General features: G+C 40.7%; 1 protein-coding gene across 3 annotated transcripts in view; it reads right to left on the minus strand.

Moving 5' to 3' along the window:
* Positions 1-21,158, minus strand: part of TUB (TUB bipartite transcription factor) — a 593,386-nt gene that overhangs the window by 39,509 nt on the left and 532,719 nt on the right. For all 3 annotated transcript variants that reach the window (XM_078681009.1, XM_078681008.1, XM_078681007.1), the window contains exons 8-9: positions 14,535-14,647; positions 4,994-5,111 (exon numbers count right to left, since the gene is read on the minus strand). In XM_078681009.1, coding sequence (XP_078537135.1) covers positions 4,994-5,111; positions 14,535-14,647 — 231 coding nt within the window. The remainder of the gene's footprint in view (positions 1-4,993; positions 5,112-14,534; positions 14,648-21,158) is intronic.

Here is a 21,158-nt window from a genome sequence, read left to right on the forward strand (position 1 = left end):
ACTTCATCAGCATCCATATTGGGAGGCACCTAATTTCGCTATACAATCAAACAGGAGTCAAGGGAGTTGAGGTGCCGAAAGGCACAAGGACCACGTTTTACTCCCTTCGCAGAACACCTTCGGATCAGCCAGAGCTCAAATTCGGAGCAGGAAAGACTAGGACTGGGATCCTAAAGGTAGACAACACAGAGAGTAGCACCACAAAAGAAAACAAAAACTCAAATGAAAGTTGAACAGTACAGCAGCCGACCTGACACAGTTCACTCGTTTCGTGCGGGATGAGGAATAATGCCGCATGCACTGCAATTGGAATTATAAAATCTATTGTGGTTGAGTGGGTGTGTCATTGTTGCCACCATGTCGAAGTCTTGTTACTCAACATATATGTGTTCTGCAGTGATCCTGACACTAGCTGAACTACTGGAGGCAGGGCGGAAGCATGACAAAATTGTCATTTGATGTCATCAAGATTTTGATGGTTAAACCCACAATAGATATGCCACTCGAGAGTTACAATGTGTCCTTGTTTCAACCAATTATGGCACAAGTATAATTTGAGCCCAAAATATGAGAAATTCAGAGCATGTCTCCTCGTGGATACTTGCCCTTCACTTTGTGGAAAGACATTTTTAAATGAATTTGAGCCCTTTTGTGAGATGCTATTGATGGAGCAAGAATTCTCCTGTAAAGCGTCTTGCTTGAGCTCATGAACCTCAAATAACCCTAATAGCCTTAATCAACCTGTTTGTCTTACTAATTTCCCCTATATTCTGACATCGGGGGGTCCCAGTGAAGCTTGCTTATGTGTTTACTAATCCTAATATGCTTGCTGCTAAAATGGCTGCTGTTACGCGGGAATTTTTTCTGCGCATGCGTCGGTCATACCCATGTGATGTGACGTACTCGCAGTTCTGGTGGGAAACCTTTTGCACTTGCGCACTAGACTTAAGATGGCCGCTTTGTGTTCTCACATGCCTGATGCTTGCATCGCCGCTTTCGCTATACTGTTTGTCTTGCATTAATCCTAATGCTATAGTTATTATGAAATAAGGGGAGTAATGTAGGGATTCATGGTATACAGTGAATTCATTTATTCTGTGTTCTAAAGCTGTTTCTATTTACTTTTCATGTATCGTAAACCTTGGGCATGAGGGACGGGAATACTCCATATTGAACTGCCTTTCTGCGCATGGCAGTCTTCCGCCAGAGGATGAACTCTGTGACATTGAATGAGTGCCAGCCCAGAGGTCTCAGCCAAGATGTGCCTGGGAAGAGGCACCTTCGCCTAGTAGAAGATGCTGAGATGTACTATATGTATCACATTGTAATAATTGTTAAATTCACCATTGTTATGTGTATGGAACATGTCATGGGAACCCGAAATTCGATGGGCGGGTATGAAAGATGCAAATAAGGGGCTTGAGAAAGTCAAATCCTGGAAGGTGTGGTGACCTGTCCTTTCTGTTGTCCAATCGAAATTGGGGATCCTTACACTTGAAACATTGGGGGGGTGGTACACTGACCCGAAAACCGTATAACTAGCCTAGTTTGAGCTAGAGAAATTGTCCGACTTGTCCGAATAGCTGACGTGTCACAGACCCTACACACTCAATAGCTAATCGAGAAACAGAGGTGCTGCGGAGCACTCTGTCCGACTGACTCACAGACCCATTCGGGGTTTTGAGAACCTTAGTGCTGGCGGAGCACTTTGCTGGGGAATTCGAGAACCCAATCGGGGTTTTGACTGATAGCTGCAGAGAGGGTGTAGCACAGGCGTTGCAACTGAACTGCGGGTGCTGGTCTTACCTTGGTGGTCCTGTCCTGATCCTAATCTGGTTTTCCTGTCCTGGGTTTCCATTCTGCACCTGCTGGCCTACTGGCGACTGCATTCCTTGGGGTTCTCCTGTCCTTACTGACCCGTGGCCAGGGTTGGTCTCCACACTGTTCTAGGTAAATATAAAATCTGTGCGGGAAATACACTTACGTTCTTTCTTGCCCTCTTAAACTGTTAAAAGTCTGAAATTGCACTGTGTTCCTTTTCTTACCCTCCCTGTGCTGACCAATAAATAAAGTCTTACACTGTTGCTGTTTATTAGCATGTTCCATTTGTTCTCCCCATCATATAAGTCAAATTGTGACGTACCATTCATGAAATAGATGTTCCTTTTCTTTATCCCCCTATTAACGAATTTAAAGTGATTGCTCTAGATTATTTGCGTGTTCCACTTTTTACCTTCCCCATAGCAACATGTTCCTTATCCACTTTCGAGGGGTATATAAACTGTGACATTCTAGCATGTTCCTCATTTTTCCTGTCCTTTAGACATCATACTAAGTCTAAATTCCTGCAAATGCCTTACTAGTATGTTCCTTGTTCTTTCCTTCCCTTTATATCTATAAATGGTTGGCATACTCTATTTCTTGCATAGTTACACTATTTTTATGATTTTGGTTATTGATAGCTTACTCACTGTGAATTTTATTCTTTCTGACGATAATGAGAACTAGATAAAGGTTTTCAAAACTTCCTGAGTCTGTGGTTATTACAAGTTTGAAAATAAATTAAATGTTATTGTATTTTGTGACTCGTTATCTTTTACAGCTAGCTCCCTGATCCATTGCGATCATAGGTACCCGTGACGAGGATTGGTAAGTCGGGTACATTGGTAATAAATAGGAAGGAACTGGGTTACTGGTAGCAACGTGTAGGTTACCCGATCAATAAATATGATGAATTGAATTTATGGGCCCAAGTGTGCATATGGTGAAAATTATAGTTGGGTGACCTGCGCGCTCTATCAGTAATTTTCTGGTAGCAGAGGATGGTTTTTAGGGACTAGTTAAAGGTAGGTAGGACTAGTTAAGAAAGGTAGATAGGTAAACTGCTGTTTACTGTGAAAATGTTATTGCTGCTAAAAGTATTGATCGATCAAATAGAATTGTTTTAAAATGTATTGAAATGTTTTGATTTTCTTTGAAATGTTGTTATATTGATTTAAATGTTCTAACCAACTCGTTAGTGATTGTTATATGTTTGTCTGGAATCCCCGGGGGCAGAATAGCGGGTGGTGAGGAGAATCCACCTCGCAGTGAGGTCAGTTGCTCGAGGAAAATTGGTGCAGGTTGGGCAGAACTGGAAGCACTAATTAGGGTTGTTCTGTATAAATGTATGAATAAATGATAGCAAAGAGTTTGCTGGCAAAACTTCTATTGTGATATCACCTAGTAAGGGTCACACGGAAGGAGTAGCAGGTTCGTCTGAGCTTGTTTGAAAGCATAGGGTTCATTGGTGAAACTTTTGGCTTAGTATATATCCCAGAGTGGATGAGTCGAAGGAGTAGCAGGTTCTCTAATGCTTGTGTGAAGAGTAGGCAGCAGGGATCTACTCGCAGTGTATGAGAAGTAAATGGAAGAAATTTACTTGCAGTGAAACAAATGTTTTCTTTCTAGACACCAGAGTACAGTGGCGAATGTTTTTGCGTTGTAAATTAAACAGAGCACTTGCACTTTAAATAAAAAATTTAGTTAAGGCTTCACATTCAGTTCACATAACGCACAATATTTTGAGTGTATTATTGGTGCATCACACCTGTTGGTATCCTTAACCCCTGGGTACTCACAAACATTTGCCCAGGGTCTACAAAGTATGTATGTGGTGTGACCGAGGACCACACTGAGGCCAGAAAGGTGGCGGTAGGGAGTCTGGGTAGGTCATAGATTGTGCAAGGAGGTCTGAGAAAATGTTAAATAAACGGACAACCATTTATTTGCAGGTATCTAAATTTAAGTGGTGCAGGACACCCCCGTAGTTACTTCGCAACTCCATTGAACCTGCAAATAAATGCTTACCAGATTATTTTTAAAAAATCTGAATATTAGTGCTCAGCAAGTAAACTGCAGCTAGTGTGCCTGTTCACCAGGGGGTCAGCATAAAAGGTCAAGAGGGCCGCAAGTGGCCACGGGCCGTACTTTTGAGTATCAGGGCTATGACTCTTTAAGACAAATTTGTGTTGCCTTGTTGAAAATTATGTCTACCAATGACAGGGTCCGAAACAAACCAGCAATGGAAGATTAATTGCGCACATCGATACCAATTGTTGATTTTCTTTTCTATCACTGTTACTCGTCTTTGTACTGCTGGTGAAGGTTTGCAGAAAGATCCTCCGCCATTCGAAATCTGGCGTGCAAAAATGTATAACTTAAATAAGTTAGAATGGGGCTTATTTTCTGTTACGGGGCGTAAAAAGCGTCAAATTGGTGTAAGTATTTGGGGTGCCTTTCATGATTATTTTGAGGGATGAATGACTGATTTATACTGATAAAATTAAGTTGCTGTGCTTTTTTTCCTCATTGACATTCAAAGTATATGGTAATTTGATCTGTTTTATTTTTGCTGCTGTGAAACTGAAAATAAAAAAAAATAAAAAAAAAAAGGAAGATTAATTGCGCAAATGTGTTTCAGTGCAAAGTAGCATTATAAAATGTGTCTGCCAAGACTGCCATCTCTTTCAGCCTATGGTAGGGGAGGGAGTACTACTTATCCCATGTATACATCCACAAAAAGCCATGGGCTGGCCTAAAACATGACGGACATCCATGGAAAAAATGCCTGTAGTACCTCATCCAAACAAGCCAATGGCTGTAGAAGGATGTCCCAAAGCGCCTATGTATGTGAATTGTGCGGATTGTGTGCAGAGGCAACATGTAGTTCCAAACAGCTAAAGCTGTGTAGGGATGCCTAAAACGGATTACAGGAGGGCCGAATATTCGTGTTCAATTTTATACTTTGGCACTGAGGTTGATGAGAAATTCCACATAATACATAGCTGTATCAGGATCCCCAAACATGTTGTAAAAAAACGTGCGTGTTTACTGTAATAATTATTATATTCTTTTTTACAAGCAACAAATGAGACATAAGTAGGATTTGATTTTTTTAAAAATGTCCCAACATTTAATTTTTCTTTACCGTCTAGTTTTATTTATTACTTACATAGCAAATAGCAGCTAGCTCCTGGCGTAAACTGCTGGTTTCTAACGTCGATGTTGTTGTTTTCATTGGGTTTACTCCACTGTCATACACTGTAAACTTCGTCCCCATAAGATTTGATCTGTAAACATAATAATCATAGTTAATATTTATACGAGCTTAATTAAAAATGTAGACTGTATCTCAGCAAATATTACGCTAACAGACAAAAAAATAGACACACAATGTAATCGTTTCTTAATTTAGAACTTGCATTTCTTATAGTCTTCAGACACGGATTCCCATAAAAAATAATATTTGATTTTGCTAATTTTGCAATGGACACGCTACGTAAAGCAAGAGCAAATAGAAGAACCGAACATTTAAATCAGGGTATAATTGATCCCATCTATCATTGCTGTAGAGGTAAAGGAACAGAGACGCAGGAAGGAAATACAATTTACATGCAAATACCGTATATTGTTTTTTAGAGTGTGATTTCTACTGTGAAAATTAATAAGACACACTTAGATAGGAGCTAGTAAATAAATTCAAACTAGATACATTTTGATTTCAAAGTATGGCTACCACACATGCTATAATGTAAAAAAACACGTATCAGTTGGTGAATATATCCAAATTATGTGTTTGCAAAAGCGATTACTCTATGCCATCATGAGCTCTGCCTTCGGTAATGCAACTCTCATTCTCTAAGGAATTTGCCCTCTATTTCACCAGTACACCTGCTTCAACTGATATTCATTTAACGAATCCAGTAAACAGAATAGACGGGTCCTCCTTTTTAAGTTTCACTTCAATGGCACTGCACAAAATCATCTTGAGGAGTAGTGTCATGTTGAGATTTCCCAAAATGGGTCTACATGGCACATCACTGTAAGAAAGTGTACCCGCATGTCCCTGGACTAGAAAACAGAATCCTAGGACCGGTTTCGGGCTTTCAGCCTTCATCAGCCAGGATAGCGTGACTCCAGTGGCATGGACAGCACGGGACCCAGGTCTGGGCATACCTGTCCCACTCGGAGTGACAAATGCAAAAAAGAACAATTAATGGACAGAATGCCGAACAATGTCATACATTCACCCCAGTACAGAAATCTGGGCCTAAATCCATCATATTTTTTTGCTCACCATGCCATTCAAGTTTGGACCCAGCCATATGTAAATCAGTCTTGACCCTGCACACAATGGGAACAGTTCAGCCTGAACTGCCAGGACAGGTCCTCAGTTGACTGGAAACAACCATCATAGGACAGGTTTTTGGCTTTCAGCCCTCATAAGCCAGTATAGCTTGACTCCAGTGGCATGGAGAGAACGGTACCCAAGTCTGGGCATACCCGTCCCACTCGGGTGACAAATGCAAAAAGAACTATTGCTAGGCAGAATGCAGAGTGCTGTTTTTGGTTCAGAGAAGACCTGGCTTGGCAGTTCGGGCTGGACTGTTCCCATAAGGCACAGGGTCAAGACTGATCTGCAAAGTTTCAGTGCTCTATCCATCATCTCCTTGTGTTTGCTTTGCTCGCCCTAAGTTGGAAGGTTATGCCCAGACGTGGGTCCTTTGCCCACTTTGCAAATGGGTTCAAGCTAGCCTGGCTTATGAAGGGTGTTACTCAGATACCGGTCCCTGAATGCTTGTTTCCAGTTCAGGGAAGACCTGGCTTGGCAGTACAGGCTGTACTGTTCCCATGAGGCACAGGGTCAAGACTGATTTGTATATAGCTGGGTGTTAACTGAGGTGGCAAAGTGAGCTAAAGAATGATGATGGATTCAACCCAGATCTGTGACTGAGGGTGAGTATCTGAAAAGTTTCAGCGCTCCGTCCATCATCTCCTTGTGTTTGCTTTGCTCGACCTAAGATGGCAGGGAATGCCCGGATGTGGTTCCCTTGCTTACTTTGCCTCTGGATTCAAGCTAGCCTGGCTGATGAAGGGTGTTACCCAGAAACCAGTCCCAGGATGCTTGTTTCCGGTTCAGGGAAGTCTTGGCTTGGCAGTTCGGGTTGGACTGTTCCGATGAGGCACAGGGTCAAGACTGATTTGCATATAGCTGGGTCTGAACTGAGGAGGCAATGTGAGCAAAAGAAAGATGATAGATTCAACCCCGATCTGTGACTGGGGGTGAGTGTCAGAAAAGTTTCAGCGCTCCGTCCATCATCTCCTTGTGTTTGCTTTGCTCGCCCTAAGTTGGCAGGGAATGGCCGGACGTGGTTTCCTTGCTCACTTTGCCACTGGATTCAAGCTAGCCTGGCTGATGAAGGGTGTTACCCAGAAACCAGTCCCAGGATGCTTGTTTCCGGTTCAGGGAAGTCTTGGCTTGGCAGTTCAGGTTGGACTGTTCCCATGAGGCACAGGGTCAAGACTGATTTGCATATAGCTGGGTCTGAACTGAGGAGGCAGAGTGAGCTAAAGAAAGATGATAGATTCAACCCCGATCTGTGACTGGGGGTGAGTGTCTGAAAAGTTTCAGCGCACCGTCCATCATCTCCTTGTGTTTGCTTTGCCCTTCCTAGGGGGCAAACAATACCTGATGGCAAGAAATTACCCTCTACTCCGTGCCAGCCAAGGCTGATCCAATTCCTCCATCGCCCAAGATTTACCCAGGTGTCCCATCCTGCTCTTGGGGAACAGCCCCACTTACTCCTTCCCATTCTCCAGGAATTCCTTGTTGATCCTAAGTGCTCATGTATGCCATTCCCTCCTCATTAGATTCCTGGTTGGGAAGCCACAGCCAGCTACATGAGAGAAGGGAGCCTGCAGCACCAGCAAGCAATAGGATGAAGCCACATGACATGAGCAAAAGTAAGTGTGGGAAAAACACTCATTGTTATGTGTGCATGCGGTGCACGTGTGCACGTGTGTGAGGGGACGGTTCTCAATGTCCATCTCTAGTTAAACATTGGCCATCATATAATATGGCAATTTTTGGGGATTTTGAGGTTATTTATGGAATGGTGCCCCTTGCCTACTATGTTAGAATGCTGTCCCTTGCACAATTATGGTAGTTTTTGGAAAACTATGTGCATCTATGGAATGATGTCTATTGCCCATCGCTGGTAAAATGCTGGCTGGCCCTTACATAGTTGTGATGATTTGTGGCAACTTATGTGCATTCGTGGGATGATGCCCATTGCCGGTAAAATGCCTTTGCATAAATGTATGCTTCTTGGCAACTAGTGGGCATCCACCCCTGGTTAGATGCGTATTTGGCATAATGGTGGTAATCTTTAGCATATTACTATTTGTAAACAGTTTGTATTAAGTGTACGACCAATCCTATCATTTATTAAATTAACATCCTATCTTGTGCATGGTTAAAAATGAAAAGAGAATGAGGTAAAAAGTAATAATAGGCCATGTCCCTCATCTATCTGAAAAGGCCAACTTTACCCTCAAACATTCTCATATCAAAACAAAAACTTGTTTATCATAACAGGTCCCCTCAGGACTGTATCTTACTTTATTCTTTTCATGAAAAATGCTTTTCAGGTAAAACATTTACCATTCCATATGTTGCACCTGTAAGTGGGAATTTTTATTGTGCCTTCCTTTACATACTGCACCACTTAGATATGGGTCTCTTGACTTAAGTTTAAAAGTATATGGAAGACAGTAAGAATGCTGAAAACTCCCACATTTTTATAAGGTGGGGCGAGAATAAAATGTGCATAGCAACATGTTTTCAATATGAAAATCAACATTTAGGGGTCGATTAGGAGTCCGTCCGCGACCCCAGAGTAGAAGGGAACGTCCGCATTGGCTGCGGCATTCCCTCCGTGCAGATTAGGATGTGACCACCACGGTGGCGGTCACATCCTCAATCTTTAACATTGCGGCGGGTGCAGCTTCAAGCTGCACCTGCCGCAATGTTAAAAATGCATGCACTGCATTTGCGTGCACAAAGCGGCAGGCACCACGCGGTGCCTGCTGCTTTGTTCACGCAAATGCACCCCCATGTGCACCTCCCACCCCCCCTTCACCCAGGGGGCCCCTGAAGTGAAGGTCCGTATGCTTTTCCACGGCGGAAAAGCCGCCGCGGAAAAGCATACATTTTACACCATCATAATATGGCTGGCGGTGTCTGGTAGACACCGCCAGCCATGTTATAGCTTTTCGGCCGCGGTCGGAAGGCGACCGCGCCGGAAAAGCTGCGGACGGAAAAAAGATCTCCCAGCCATCCTAATCTGTCTTTTTGCAGTCCGCAGCGGTTTTCCCGCATCCTCCGGGCCGGCGGTGGCTTCCGCCGGCCCGGAGGATGCGGGAAAACCGATATCGTAATTGGCCCCTTAGTTTGGAATATCTTTAAGACCTTTGTGAGATGTATTTTGGGTCACATATCCCAGCATATATGCGTATGCCTGCTCGCTTAATGATTTATTTGCAAATCGATCTTTACATACATGGCAAAAGCAGTCGAAAATGGCAGCAATGGGCATTGCTGCGGTTTCCGAGCATATATGCTGTTTTTCTCTCAATTGATTCAGTCTGGAGAGCCCAATTAATTAATATTCAAAACAGTCTTCTATGTTGCCTACATACTTACAACTACATATATATAAAATTGCTGATTCAACTCAACTGATATTTGTCATGAAGGGCCAATATATCTTCTTTAACCAAAACAGTCCTGAGGATGGTCTCGCATACGAATGAAATTGGAGACAGAATCTTCGATGGTGCTTCCACTTCTTCTCTATAAACTAAGAGGCACATTTACCAAATTGTCATGCAGCACAGCAAATTACCTTGCTGCGCTGCATTACAGTGAAAGGACAGGAAAGCACCGTGTTTAACATAATACCGAGCATTCCTGCCTTTTCCCAGCTCTGGTACACAATGTGAGGCATTTTCTGCCTTCTATGTGTGCTGAAGTATGCAGCACACAAGAAGGAAATGTCTCAGGGGATACAGTATGCAATATGCAGCACACATAGAAAGAGGAAAAACCAGGAGAAATACATATTTTTCTCCTTGTTACACCTCACCTGAGGGCGTAGCAGTTTTGGTGCATTCCCAGGTCTCCCACTTATGATAAACCTGAGAATGCGTCAAAATCCATGGGGTTTGCATGGGAACACTCACACACCACCCATGGCACACCTCTCTGGGGCAGAGTAGTGCAACAGAGCGATTTGCTCTGTGTGGCGTTATTCTGGATTTATAAAGCCATTCAGGGCCACACGTGGTGGCCTTACATGGCTTGTTGCACCCTGTCGCCTGGTGCAAGCGACGCAATCCTATGATAAATATGGCCCTAACTTCTAATACATGTCCATGAATCATCTGCTCTACACATTGGACACATTCCTTATGAAAAGAGTTGACTTTTCATACATTGGCTATTGTCTAAATCACCTTAATTCACGTTGTACTGACGTGGTTATTGTATGACGGTTTGCATGTTATGTACCCCATGGTTTTCTTTCAATCATGACTTACATTATAAAGACATTATTTTCAAGTAATCTTGTATCACAGACATTTCTGCTTTTTTGCCTGTTTTCGTTGAATCAGCTCAAATCTGATTTGATATTGAAATTTGTCTTATTGATTAAGACCAGGTGAAATACATTTGAATATCACCTTTTGGGACAATAATATACTCATTAGGTTCTTAATTTTACTGCAAATGATCCCCTAGTTGGTCATTCACTTTTACTCAATTGAACCAGTGGCAGCACAATTAGGTAGAAATTAATTAATTTTAATTTGGCTGAAGCTAGAACAGCATGACGGAACCCAACCAAAGATCAAACATCATATTTCCTCATCCACTTCAGGAATTCTCCATGGTTGAGGGCCTCAAGAGAGGATAGTAGATTTAATGTTGATTGTACCTGACAAGCTGTTCATATTTGAAAATAATGCTTTGTAAATTAATTTTTCGGAATCGCCATGCAAATCACTTTCTCATTGCTGTCCATGCACAGTTAGAAATCAATGATACAAGTGATTCTGTAGCTAGTATGCACTGATATGCATTTCTAAGGATCCTGAAAATCTTCTGTTCTAGTTGTCTACATATCATTTTAATCCTAGTTCCATAGAAACCATCATTCCCTAAATAACCTAAATGATTATAACTAGGGCTCCCGGTTTTATGGTATCTATTTTTTGGACATTTACCTCTGTATTTATCCATATTTACTATGGGTTTTGTGAAAAAAAATAAAGCTGAAACTGGTAAATTTCCTCATTTAATTAACCAATAAATATGTATTATCACTTGCATGACTGCCAGGTTTCAGTGATAAGAACACCTGCAGAAGATGAATCAATGCACTAATATGAAAATATGCACATTTCAGCTTCTGCCTGGTGCATATCTACTGCTGTTTAAGTCTCTTGACTAAAATTCCTTTTTTTGACCCCCTTACCTATCAATCCATACAGTTATTGGCCTGGCAGTCATGGAAAAGTGCATTTAGAACCACTCAAAAAGCACCCAATTTCTGTTTTTATCCACATTATAAAAATAAATACAGATAAGAAAATAAATGATTTTATGTCTGTATTTATCTGTAAAAATCAGTGAAAATGGAAAACAGGGAGCCTTAATTACAACCAATTGGTTATTTGGAAAGCATTTAAATGGCAACAGTCAGTTCTAAATAGACGAGATTTGGATAGCACTAACATGCCTTAGAAGCTTGGGAGCCATTGAGACCCTGCCCTTGAAGACTTTCAGGCCAGTTAAGACCATGGGATCTACCCTGCCTTCTGCCCCTGGCAGAGGCTCTTGTTGGACTTCACATCCTTGGTGTGGTATTCCCCCAACTTTGATCTTTCACTCCTCCTTCTACATGTACCCAGGGCCTATAAATTAAATACTTTTAGTGGGGCTGCAGCACTCATTGTGCCATCCACAGGAGGAGCCTTTACAAATGTGTCTCAGGCCTGCCTCTGCAGCCTGTATTGCAATTTTAAACTACCACATCGACCTGGCAAGATAAATGTTTTGCCAGGTCTAAACCTTCCTTTTTAAGTTTTATGAGGGACTCCTGAGTTAGTCCTAAAAGTTTATAGGTCAGGGTTCACTTAAGTTTTAAATGTCCAGGCAGTGAAAAAGTCCAAAAGTCTTTTTTCACTGTTGTAAGGTCTAACCCATTTATTAACACTGGGTTACCTAATTACATTTAAGTGATTACTTTGGAAAAATCTACTGTTTACACTCAAATGAATTTTAATTTAAAATCATCTTTATTGTTAAAGTCGGATTTTAGGTCACAATTCTGAAAATGTCACTTTTATAAAGTTGACATTTTCTTGTCCCAACCATTTGTGCCTTCTGCCAATGTCCCTGGTCACTTGTCTCTGAATGGCTCTACTGTAGGGGTTTGTGTATTTCACACAAAGGGCTAGGGGCGGAACTTTCCCATGCCCCACTTGCACTTCAAATGACTTGCCTCCAGCACACACAAAGGAATCTGACACCAATTTGTTTATCAACCCAAACTTGAATCCTTGCAAGGGTAAGTGAAGAACCTTCCTGAGCCAGAAGTGGGGGTAGTATTTGGAAACCCAACATACAAAGGCTGGCACCGAGTATAAATATTGGACCTCCAGAGCGACTCATCAGAACAATCCTGGACCTGTCCACAATACAGAAGAAGTATGTCAGATGGCTGTCCTGCGGCTTGAGGACTACCTTGCAGTCTGAGAAGGAAGACTGGACCTGCTTATCTTCATTCTACGCTAACCTGAGTGACTCCAAGGGTCCATTGGCTGACCGCCTGTTTGCGATATGGGTATAGAACAAGCACCAGTGTCCTCCCTCCAAATGCCCAGCAGACCTGCTGCAACTAGTCTTTCTTGGACCAGCAAATGGGCCTTCCTGAGCACTGCTGCCCACTGCTGGAGTGAGTTCATGATACCCAAGAGTTCCCCCCAGGTGATGGACCTTAGACTGGCATCAGTTTGACCTCCTCCCAAGACAACAAGATGAAAGTCTGATGATTTGAACCCATTTCACACCAGAACTCTGCCGCCTGTGATGGCTGCCAATGCAAAGCTCTGGTGAAGACCTGCTCTTTGACCTACTGTGACCACAATTGACGATCAACAATGCAAGATCTGCACTTCATGCTACAGTAATGAGAGCCAATGTGAAGATACTGCAGTGGTCATCAGGCTCTTTGTGCAACAGCAGCTACACGACACACACTGCCCTGCCAGCTATTCATGCTACAGTGACGACCATCCATGACGCTCTCCCTGTATCTTGCTGTCTCCATCATCGTGAATAGAACTCTTTACACCAGGCTTTAAGAAGACACCCCTTACAGTGGATCTAACACAGTCCCTGTATCTGCCCAGTGCTCCATCATGGTGGGCCTAAACCTGTGACTTTTCCCCGGCCTACTACGACCAGAATCCCCCGGGTGCCCTATTTTTACCTAAAACCTTAAAATCTTTCATTCTTATGATTGGATTTTTGTCATTCTGGCATCAATTTCTTTATTAAAATTTCCTCTATTTTTCTAAATTGTTTTCAGATTTTTCTTCTGGTGTGTTTTTACCTTATTACTGTTTGTGAACTGCATAAATACTTTACACTTTACCTTTAAGTTAAGCCTGACTGCCTTGTGCTAAGCTACCAAAGAGTTAAGCAAAGGTTAATTTATTGGCTTTTGTGATTCACCTTGATAAGGACGGTGGTGGATGCCTGAGTGGGGCTTCCAGCCACATCAACCAATGAAGCAGTTTCTTGCAACTATTCTCTATTTGCCAGATGGACATTTCTGCATGAAAATTCTTCCACAGTGGGTTTTGGAACCCCACTGTTAAACCTGTTGAAGGTCCTCTGGCAGAAACCTAGTGGTTCTCTCAAGAGATCGGTAAGTTTTTATCATCAAAAGAAAGGTGTGAATGTGGGTGTCAATAGCATGTTAAACTGAACAGAAAAGATTAAGACTTGAGCTTTTGAGAGCTAAATTTCACTTTGAATCTGCCCTTTCATATAATTAGATATTGACATTTTTAATTTCTTGCTAGGGGTTTAAATAATTACAGAATACTAAAAAAAGAATAATTTTCGCTTTTACTTTAAAATTAGCTCTAAAAGTGGCACTCTCAAATATATTAAAAATGCAATCAGTTGACAAGCTTATAAAATGTAACAGAGTGAAAATACACATCTAGAGAAAATTCAAAGCAGTGGTGTAAATATTATTTTGCCTAAGACCCACATAGATGTCTAGTGGTCACATTGTAGCTCGACTGATACATTACATTTTACAAATTAAGTAATAGTACTGTCTGCCTAGTGCGTAAATATGACTAAACAATAGATAACCATTCTTTGAATTCAGAAATCCCATCCATTATATCAAGTATTAACATCATAAATTCCACAACGAGCTAATTTAGGATTCACAAAGTTAAATATTTAACTCAAATGCAAATGATGTTGTAGTAGAATACTCGTAGTCGTTGGAGGGTCCAACAGGTACTTATTGTAGAGAAGCTACACAGCAGACATGAGAGCGAGGTGAAAACCCAAGGGAATACAACAGATGTTAAAATACTTGTCTCTGATACAGTGGCCTCACCTAAGTTTTCCAATAAAACTTTCTCCACCTCTCGACAAGTCAGTGGGGTCTATTGAGATGAGGTAATTGGAGGTTTTGCTCTTCTTTCGTTTTCTTCCCGCTAATAAAAACACCTGCAGTAAGAAGAAATACATTACACTTAAGTTCACCTAATAAGTTTATATTAGGGTGTTCAGGTTGCAATACTGCCATTGAAATACATTTCGAGACTTTATTGCACAAACCTGCAATTGCTCACTAGTATACTGCAATTCATCATAAATTCACGGCCCTAATTTAGAGATGGATGATCACTGAAAATAATGTATCATGGAGCATGTGATAAATCCAAAGCAAAAACCAATGGGGGAATTTCTTGCACCCAGGAACATTTCAATGGAGGAATTTAATCCAAATGTTTTTACTTCAAATTATCACTCCCTCTACACATCTGAGGATTTTCTTCCTATCACTCATATGTAGATCAATCCCATAATCCTGATTACAACATTTATCATAGATTTACATCAGCTAAAGGACACATGTTATGATAGTTCTTCCTCTTCAAAAGACTTGAGGATTTAAAGAAAATTGGAGCTCTCCGAAACCAGACATCACTTCCAAATCGAGTTTGAGTAGATGACACAGAAAATAAGAAATGATATACAACTTATCAGGGATGTAAGTAATAAAGAGATGACTGAAGTGTATCACTTTTCTAATTGTTTTCCAGCAAAGAGCAAAGAAAGCTGGATTTTGTTTTGGCTGGGGAATTTCATGTAACATGAAATTTGTTATTGTTCTTGTGGTCCACTACCTAATGCCTCATATTGTCTTAAATTATATTTGATAATCATTTATGAACTTATATTTTGTAGAGTTGTTAAATATTGCATTTCATTTTATTTTTCATTTGCTAACAGTTATAATTGTCTTTGAATTAAATAACAACACAAAATATTTCAATACAATAAAAATAGAAAAATAGTATAAAGTAAAGTGTGCTATAATATTTGGTATGCATATTAAAGATAAACTGGCAAATGTATATCCAGCAATTACCAATGTGGTTATAATCTACATAATTACAATTTACATTATGATAAAGTTACTATCCTTATCACAAAATGATACAGTGAAAGGAACACCCTATCATAAACTATGGGAAGAAAGAGAGAGAAAAGAACAGGAGAAGAGTAAAAATAGGATCAAATATAAAATGATTTTCTAACAGAAAATATATATAGCTGAAATTAAATGAATAAGGATATATGTAAATCTCAAAGAATAAGAGAAAAAGGTAAAGGTATGAAAGAAAAATTCATAAAGGTCAAACATTTCTATGAGAAGAACATGATTGAGCACAAGTCACAAAAATGGTTAAACTCATAACTGGAAAAAGTAAAAAGAAAAAAATACATGTGCAAATAGCAACTCCTTCAAAGTCGCTCTGACCACTGGAGCACAAATATATTAATCTTAAATGTGACATCTGTCTATAACTAGCCTCCTGCACCTCCAAGAATCTACTCACACATATGTAAATTGAAGATTAAAAAAAGTTGATGTCTAACGAAATATTACTGTTTTACAATTAGACAGATATTAACGGACAGAGAAGATGAGGGTCAGAGCAAACAGATGTGAAAACGGGAGGCTTGTCCTAGTTAGGATCTTAGTGTTTAATTATTGTCTTGTTTTTATTTATTTAAAATATATTATGACTCAAATTACTAAAATCCATATCTTCCTGCACGTTTGCATTACTGACTGGCACCCTCACCTTTGCCTCACCTTTCTCTTGAATACCGAATGTTAGCAGTCTATTTGTTCATTATAACTTTGAGGTGAAGCCAATTTAGATCACGAGGGAGTCCAATGGCGAACTGCTGCTAGTGTTGAAAGCACCTGTTTCACTCGGCTTGTCAGACTTTTTTCTGAAATGGATGAAAAAGGTACTAGAGAATTTATAGAAAATGTGTCCTAATTTTAACCATCTTTGGCAATAGGTTTTTTATCATTTTGTTAATTGATTGCAGTGTCCTCCATAACAAATACTTTCAGTTCTATATTTCTAATTCGAGTAACATGGCGCTGATGTGTGCTTCCCATTTGTAATGTAAATAGAATATTAACACTCTATTTGTTCATTAGAACTGTGTTGTGAATCTGCAGTAGAACAGTGGGAAATAAACTGACAAACTACTGCTGCTGGAAGGACTTGTTTTATTCCGCATGTCGGCCTTCTTTCTCTGGAAGATAATTGGGAATTTATTGAAAATGCATTATCATTTTCACTTCTGGAGCATATTCTATAACCTTTATGCAAACAAATATGAGAGAAAACAGTTTTCTCTCAAGCGTGGTTGATCACATCCCACCTGGATATCAGAATGTTTCACAGGACAAAAATAGCTTAGAATTCCCCACAATTCCTAACATTAGCATGTCACCATCAACAACTGATTTATGTTGTGACTAAAATCTGTTATCACTGTTTATATCAATTCCTTCTTGTGACTCCGAACCCAGGTATTCTCACAATGCATTTCAATGGGACAACAATGGCAGTGTCAAATCATCCAAAAAGATATTCAACAGGTATACTTCTTCTAACCTGCCAGATAAGTAGTTCCATGACAACCATCTAACAGTTTTGTGAACTTCACACCAAATTTTAATGGCCTGATTTTCTATAGCAATATTTTCCCCTGGGGAGTGCACTGCCATGCTGTTGTTGACCGGGGTGGAGTACGGTCCTAGAAACCTTCTGACCCCACATCAACCTTGGACTGCCCTGATTCTTGGATAATATTGTTCAATTATTAGTAACTAATATTTGAATAGGATTTGTTGATGGTGAAAAGTTTTCCTTTATAAGAAACCATGTGTTTTAATAGCATAAGAATTCTGTCCACAGCATAGTGGTAAAATGTCAAACTAGCTAGACAATATTAACTCATAATAAATTGCATAATTTGACTTTAATCGCATATTATGCAGCACATATTCTATTTTCTAACTTTAACCCTGCATCTGCCTCAGTGGGGAATTTTGTACCTCAAACGTTGGGCATACTCATCAAATAAACCCACCATTGGTCTTATGGACCTTTGTGAGTCAATATGGAAACAGTATGCAGAACTATCTTTTGCATTAATTACTGTGACATTGAAGACCAATTGAGACTTCACAGGAAATGGCAAGTTACAAATACAAAGCAAAATATGCAGCAAGCATATTCCATAACTAAAAATCCCTGATCAAAATTAGAGAAGGTTTGGGCAAGAATGGCATTTAAGTTACGCAAATAAATAAGGTAAAGTGGCAGCTTTAGCAAACTAAATGAAGGTTTCTGATGAGAGAATAGCGAAAGCAAAGGCATGAAGGCTTAGTACTCAGGCAGTGCATATTAGCAGAGGGTGTAAAGATCTCCTTAGCTCGGAATCAGCAAGCATTTCTACGATCTGCCACTCTTTCATTTAAGGAACACACGCTATAATTAGAAACCTTCTCCCCATTTTCACTCCTGCAAGCCAAACATTCTTCACCAAATTCTGGGAGCAGGTAAACTCCCCAGTTTCAGACATCTTTGCAATGGTTCATGCATGATTATGTCCTTGAATTGTTACTTTAAACTAAATTTTGTTATTCAGACAGCTCTTCCCACAAGTTGCGCTTCCTGGCATCATTCTCTCCTCCCGGAGAGAACTTTACTATCAGTTGTCAAATGCATAAAAAAATAGATCCACTAGCTAACAGAAGGCTTCTGGAAAAATATGGCATCTACAGTGGAAACAAAGGGAAAAGCATCTTGCGCAAACTAACTGCATGAATACATAAGTAGGCCTGTTATTTTTAAACATGTAAAGTTGACATTCAAAATGGCATCACCATTTAAGTTAACCTAATTCATTACAATGTGTTAATTCAAGTATTTGCCTATAATGTTCAAGTGTGATTGCCTACTAGAATCTTTGCATTAATTGGGCGGGAAACATCCATTACAACGCAGTTATTACAACCCACTACCTTTACAATGCGGCTGTCATAACGCGACTGCCTTTACATCACATGCCATTAAAACACAGCCATTACAACGCATGTCACTACAACGCATGCCATTACAATGCTGACCATTAGAATGCAGGCCATTACAACGCATTATAAGGTAAGTAACAGGGATTTTTTAGGTTTTAGAAGGGTATGCGTTTTGAGGTACATGGGACTAGTAATTTTTACACCTACACTATCCATCACTTTCCCTACTGTTGGGCTCACTTGAGAGGGATTAGTAATGTTTACCCCTACACTACCCAACACTTACCATACTGTTGCACTCACTGGAGTGGGAATAGTCATTTTTACCCGAAATCTATTCAACACTTACCCTACTGTTGCCCCCAAAGTATTATGCGTTGTAATGGTATGCATTGTAATGATATGCGTTGTAATGGAATGCGTTGTAAATTTAGTTTTTAAAATGCGTTGTGATGGCATGCGTTGTAAAATCATGCATTGCAATGGATGCTGCGATGTAAAAACTGCATTGTAAAACAATGCGTTGTAAATGTTTGCGTTGTAATTTCACACATTCTAATTGGGCACTTAATATTTAACATTATAAATATGCCTAATGAGCAGAAGGAGGAATTTCGCTCTCTCACTTCATAATTTGGTCCTCCACTGCTGGTTTACTTTGATATATTTAGATGATAGGTTTTGGTGTATAAATGGGAGAAATCCATTATTTGTCTAACAATGTTGATCACAATTCTTGCCAAAATCCTTGCCACTCGGTTATCTCCCCTGCTACACAAACTAGTACACCCTGATCAATCAGGCTTCATGCCAGGTAGATCCACAACGCTTAACCTGTGATGCTTTAACCCCATCCATGCTGGTGACGAACCCCAGCCGTCACGCTCCACGGTGCTCGTGTGCTGATGACGGCTGGGGTTCGTCACGGCCCCGCCCTGTTCGCGCGGTTGTAGCACACGGGGGGAATCGCGGCCGCACGGAAGGGGTTAATGAAGTACCAGGAAGGGCAGGGAATGTCAGAGAGGAGGCAGTAATAATGCCATTAGACGCCAAAATGGCTTTTGATATGATTTAATGGCCCTTCTTAATTGCGGCTTTGGAGAGTTTCAGGTTTGGGGAGAGCTACCTGGCGTGGATAAGGCTTCTCTACTCAGGGCCCTTCGCACAAATTACTGTGAATGGTGGAATATCATCATCAAATTACAGAACGGGACACAACAGGGCTGCCCACTTTCACCATTAATATTCACACTGTTATTAGAACTATTGGCACTATGGATCAGAGGTGATCCGCTTATCAGAGGTCTCAAGTGGACAGAGGAATGGGAGGATAGAATATCCCTGTACACCAATGGCATATTGCTTTACTTAGCGAAATCATACTCCTCCATACATAGAGCAATGCATATTTTCACCCTTTCCAGAAACACTCTGGATATACTATTAACTGGGATGTCACTCATATTTGTTCTCTGTGGTCTGGGTGCCAATCTCCCCAAGGTATGTGAGGCAAGAACAGTGACTGATGGATTTAGATATTTAGGGATATATGTCACCACAGGCTGTCTTTCACGAGCAAAACTTAGCTCCCCCCTTGTTGACTACAAGACGTGCAAGACTGGAAGACACTTCCCCTCACACTACTCTGTAAAGCCGCCCTATACAAAATGATGGCACTCCCCCGTTTTCTCTATATCTTACAAAACACACCATACCTGGTTCCCACAAGATAGTTTCAAATGATAGAGTTAGAGATACGAACACTTCTCTGGGATAATGGTATCCCTTGTATTGCACTGGTGAACCATACGAAAAGCTAGTACGATGGAGGGATTGCCCTCCCAGCAATTCAATATTATTGCACTGGGATGCCTAAGGGTAGCCATGCGCTTTAACAAGAATTAATTAATAATAATAATTAATATTAATAATATTAATTACTGGGCAGCGCTGCTTGCCGTAACAAATCAGTGGGTACATTGGCCTCAGGTAGAGCCAGCCTAAAGGATCAACAGATTTAACATGTCCCCCTGGAATTATCAGGAAGCGATTTATGGTGGGGGGGGAAATCATACCCTGAGACACACCAACATCAACAACAATTACGATATGGCACACTGCGTCAGCAGCACTGAGGTGGAAGAATAAGATAACTACTCTGCCCTGGGACTCAGCGCAACTGGGACTATTCATAAAACAACCTGGGTTTGATAAATGGGAACATATTGGCATCTTCAAGGTGGGAGAATTAGGGGCGAGAGGGAAGATTATTCCCCTTGGTGACCTACAGAGGGATTACAACCTAGATTCTAGAGAAACTTTTCGATATCTTCAGGTGCACAGTGTATTACAAAGAGCAACATCTATCGGAGAAGATCCCCCAACCTCCTCTCCTCTAGAAGACAGACTTCTGGATGATTATTTAAAGAATAAGGAAATATCACTAACATAGAAGAAGATATTTAGCAACATGCCTGAGAACTCGGGGAAACAACGGATTAAATGGGTGGATGACATAGGAGATATGAGTGATGAAGAGTGGCAGGAGGCGCTGACATCCCCCCGTGAGGTGGCCATAAGCTCCTGATTCCGCTTAATTCAGTT

Source organism: Lissotriton helveticus, chromosome 3_1 (assembly GCF_964261635.1).
Source record: "Lissotriton helveticus chromosome 3_1, aLisHel1.1, whole genome shotgun sequence".
Taxonomy (NCBI): Eukaryota; Metazoa; Chordata; class Amphibia; order Caudata; family Salamandridae; genus Lissotriton; species Lissotriton helveticus.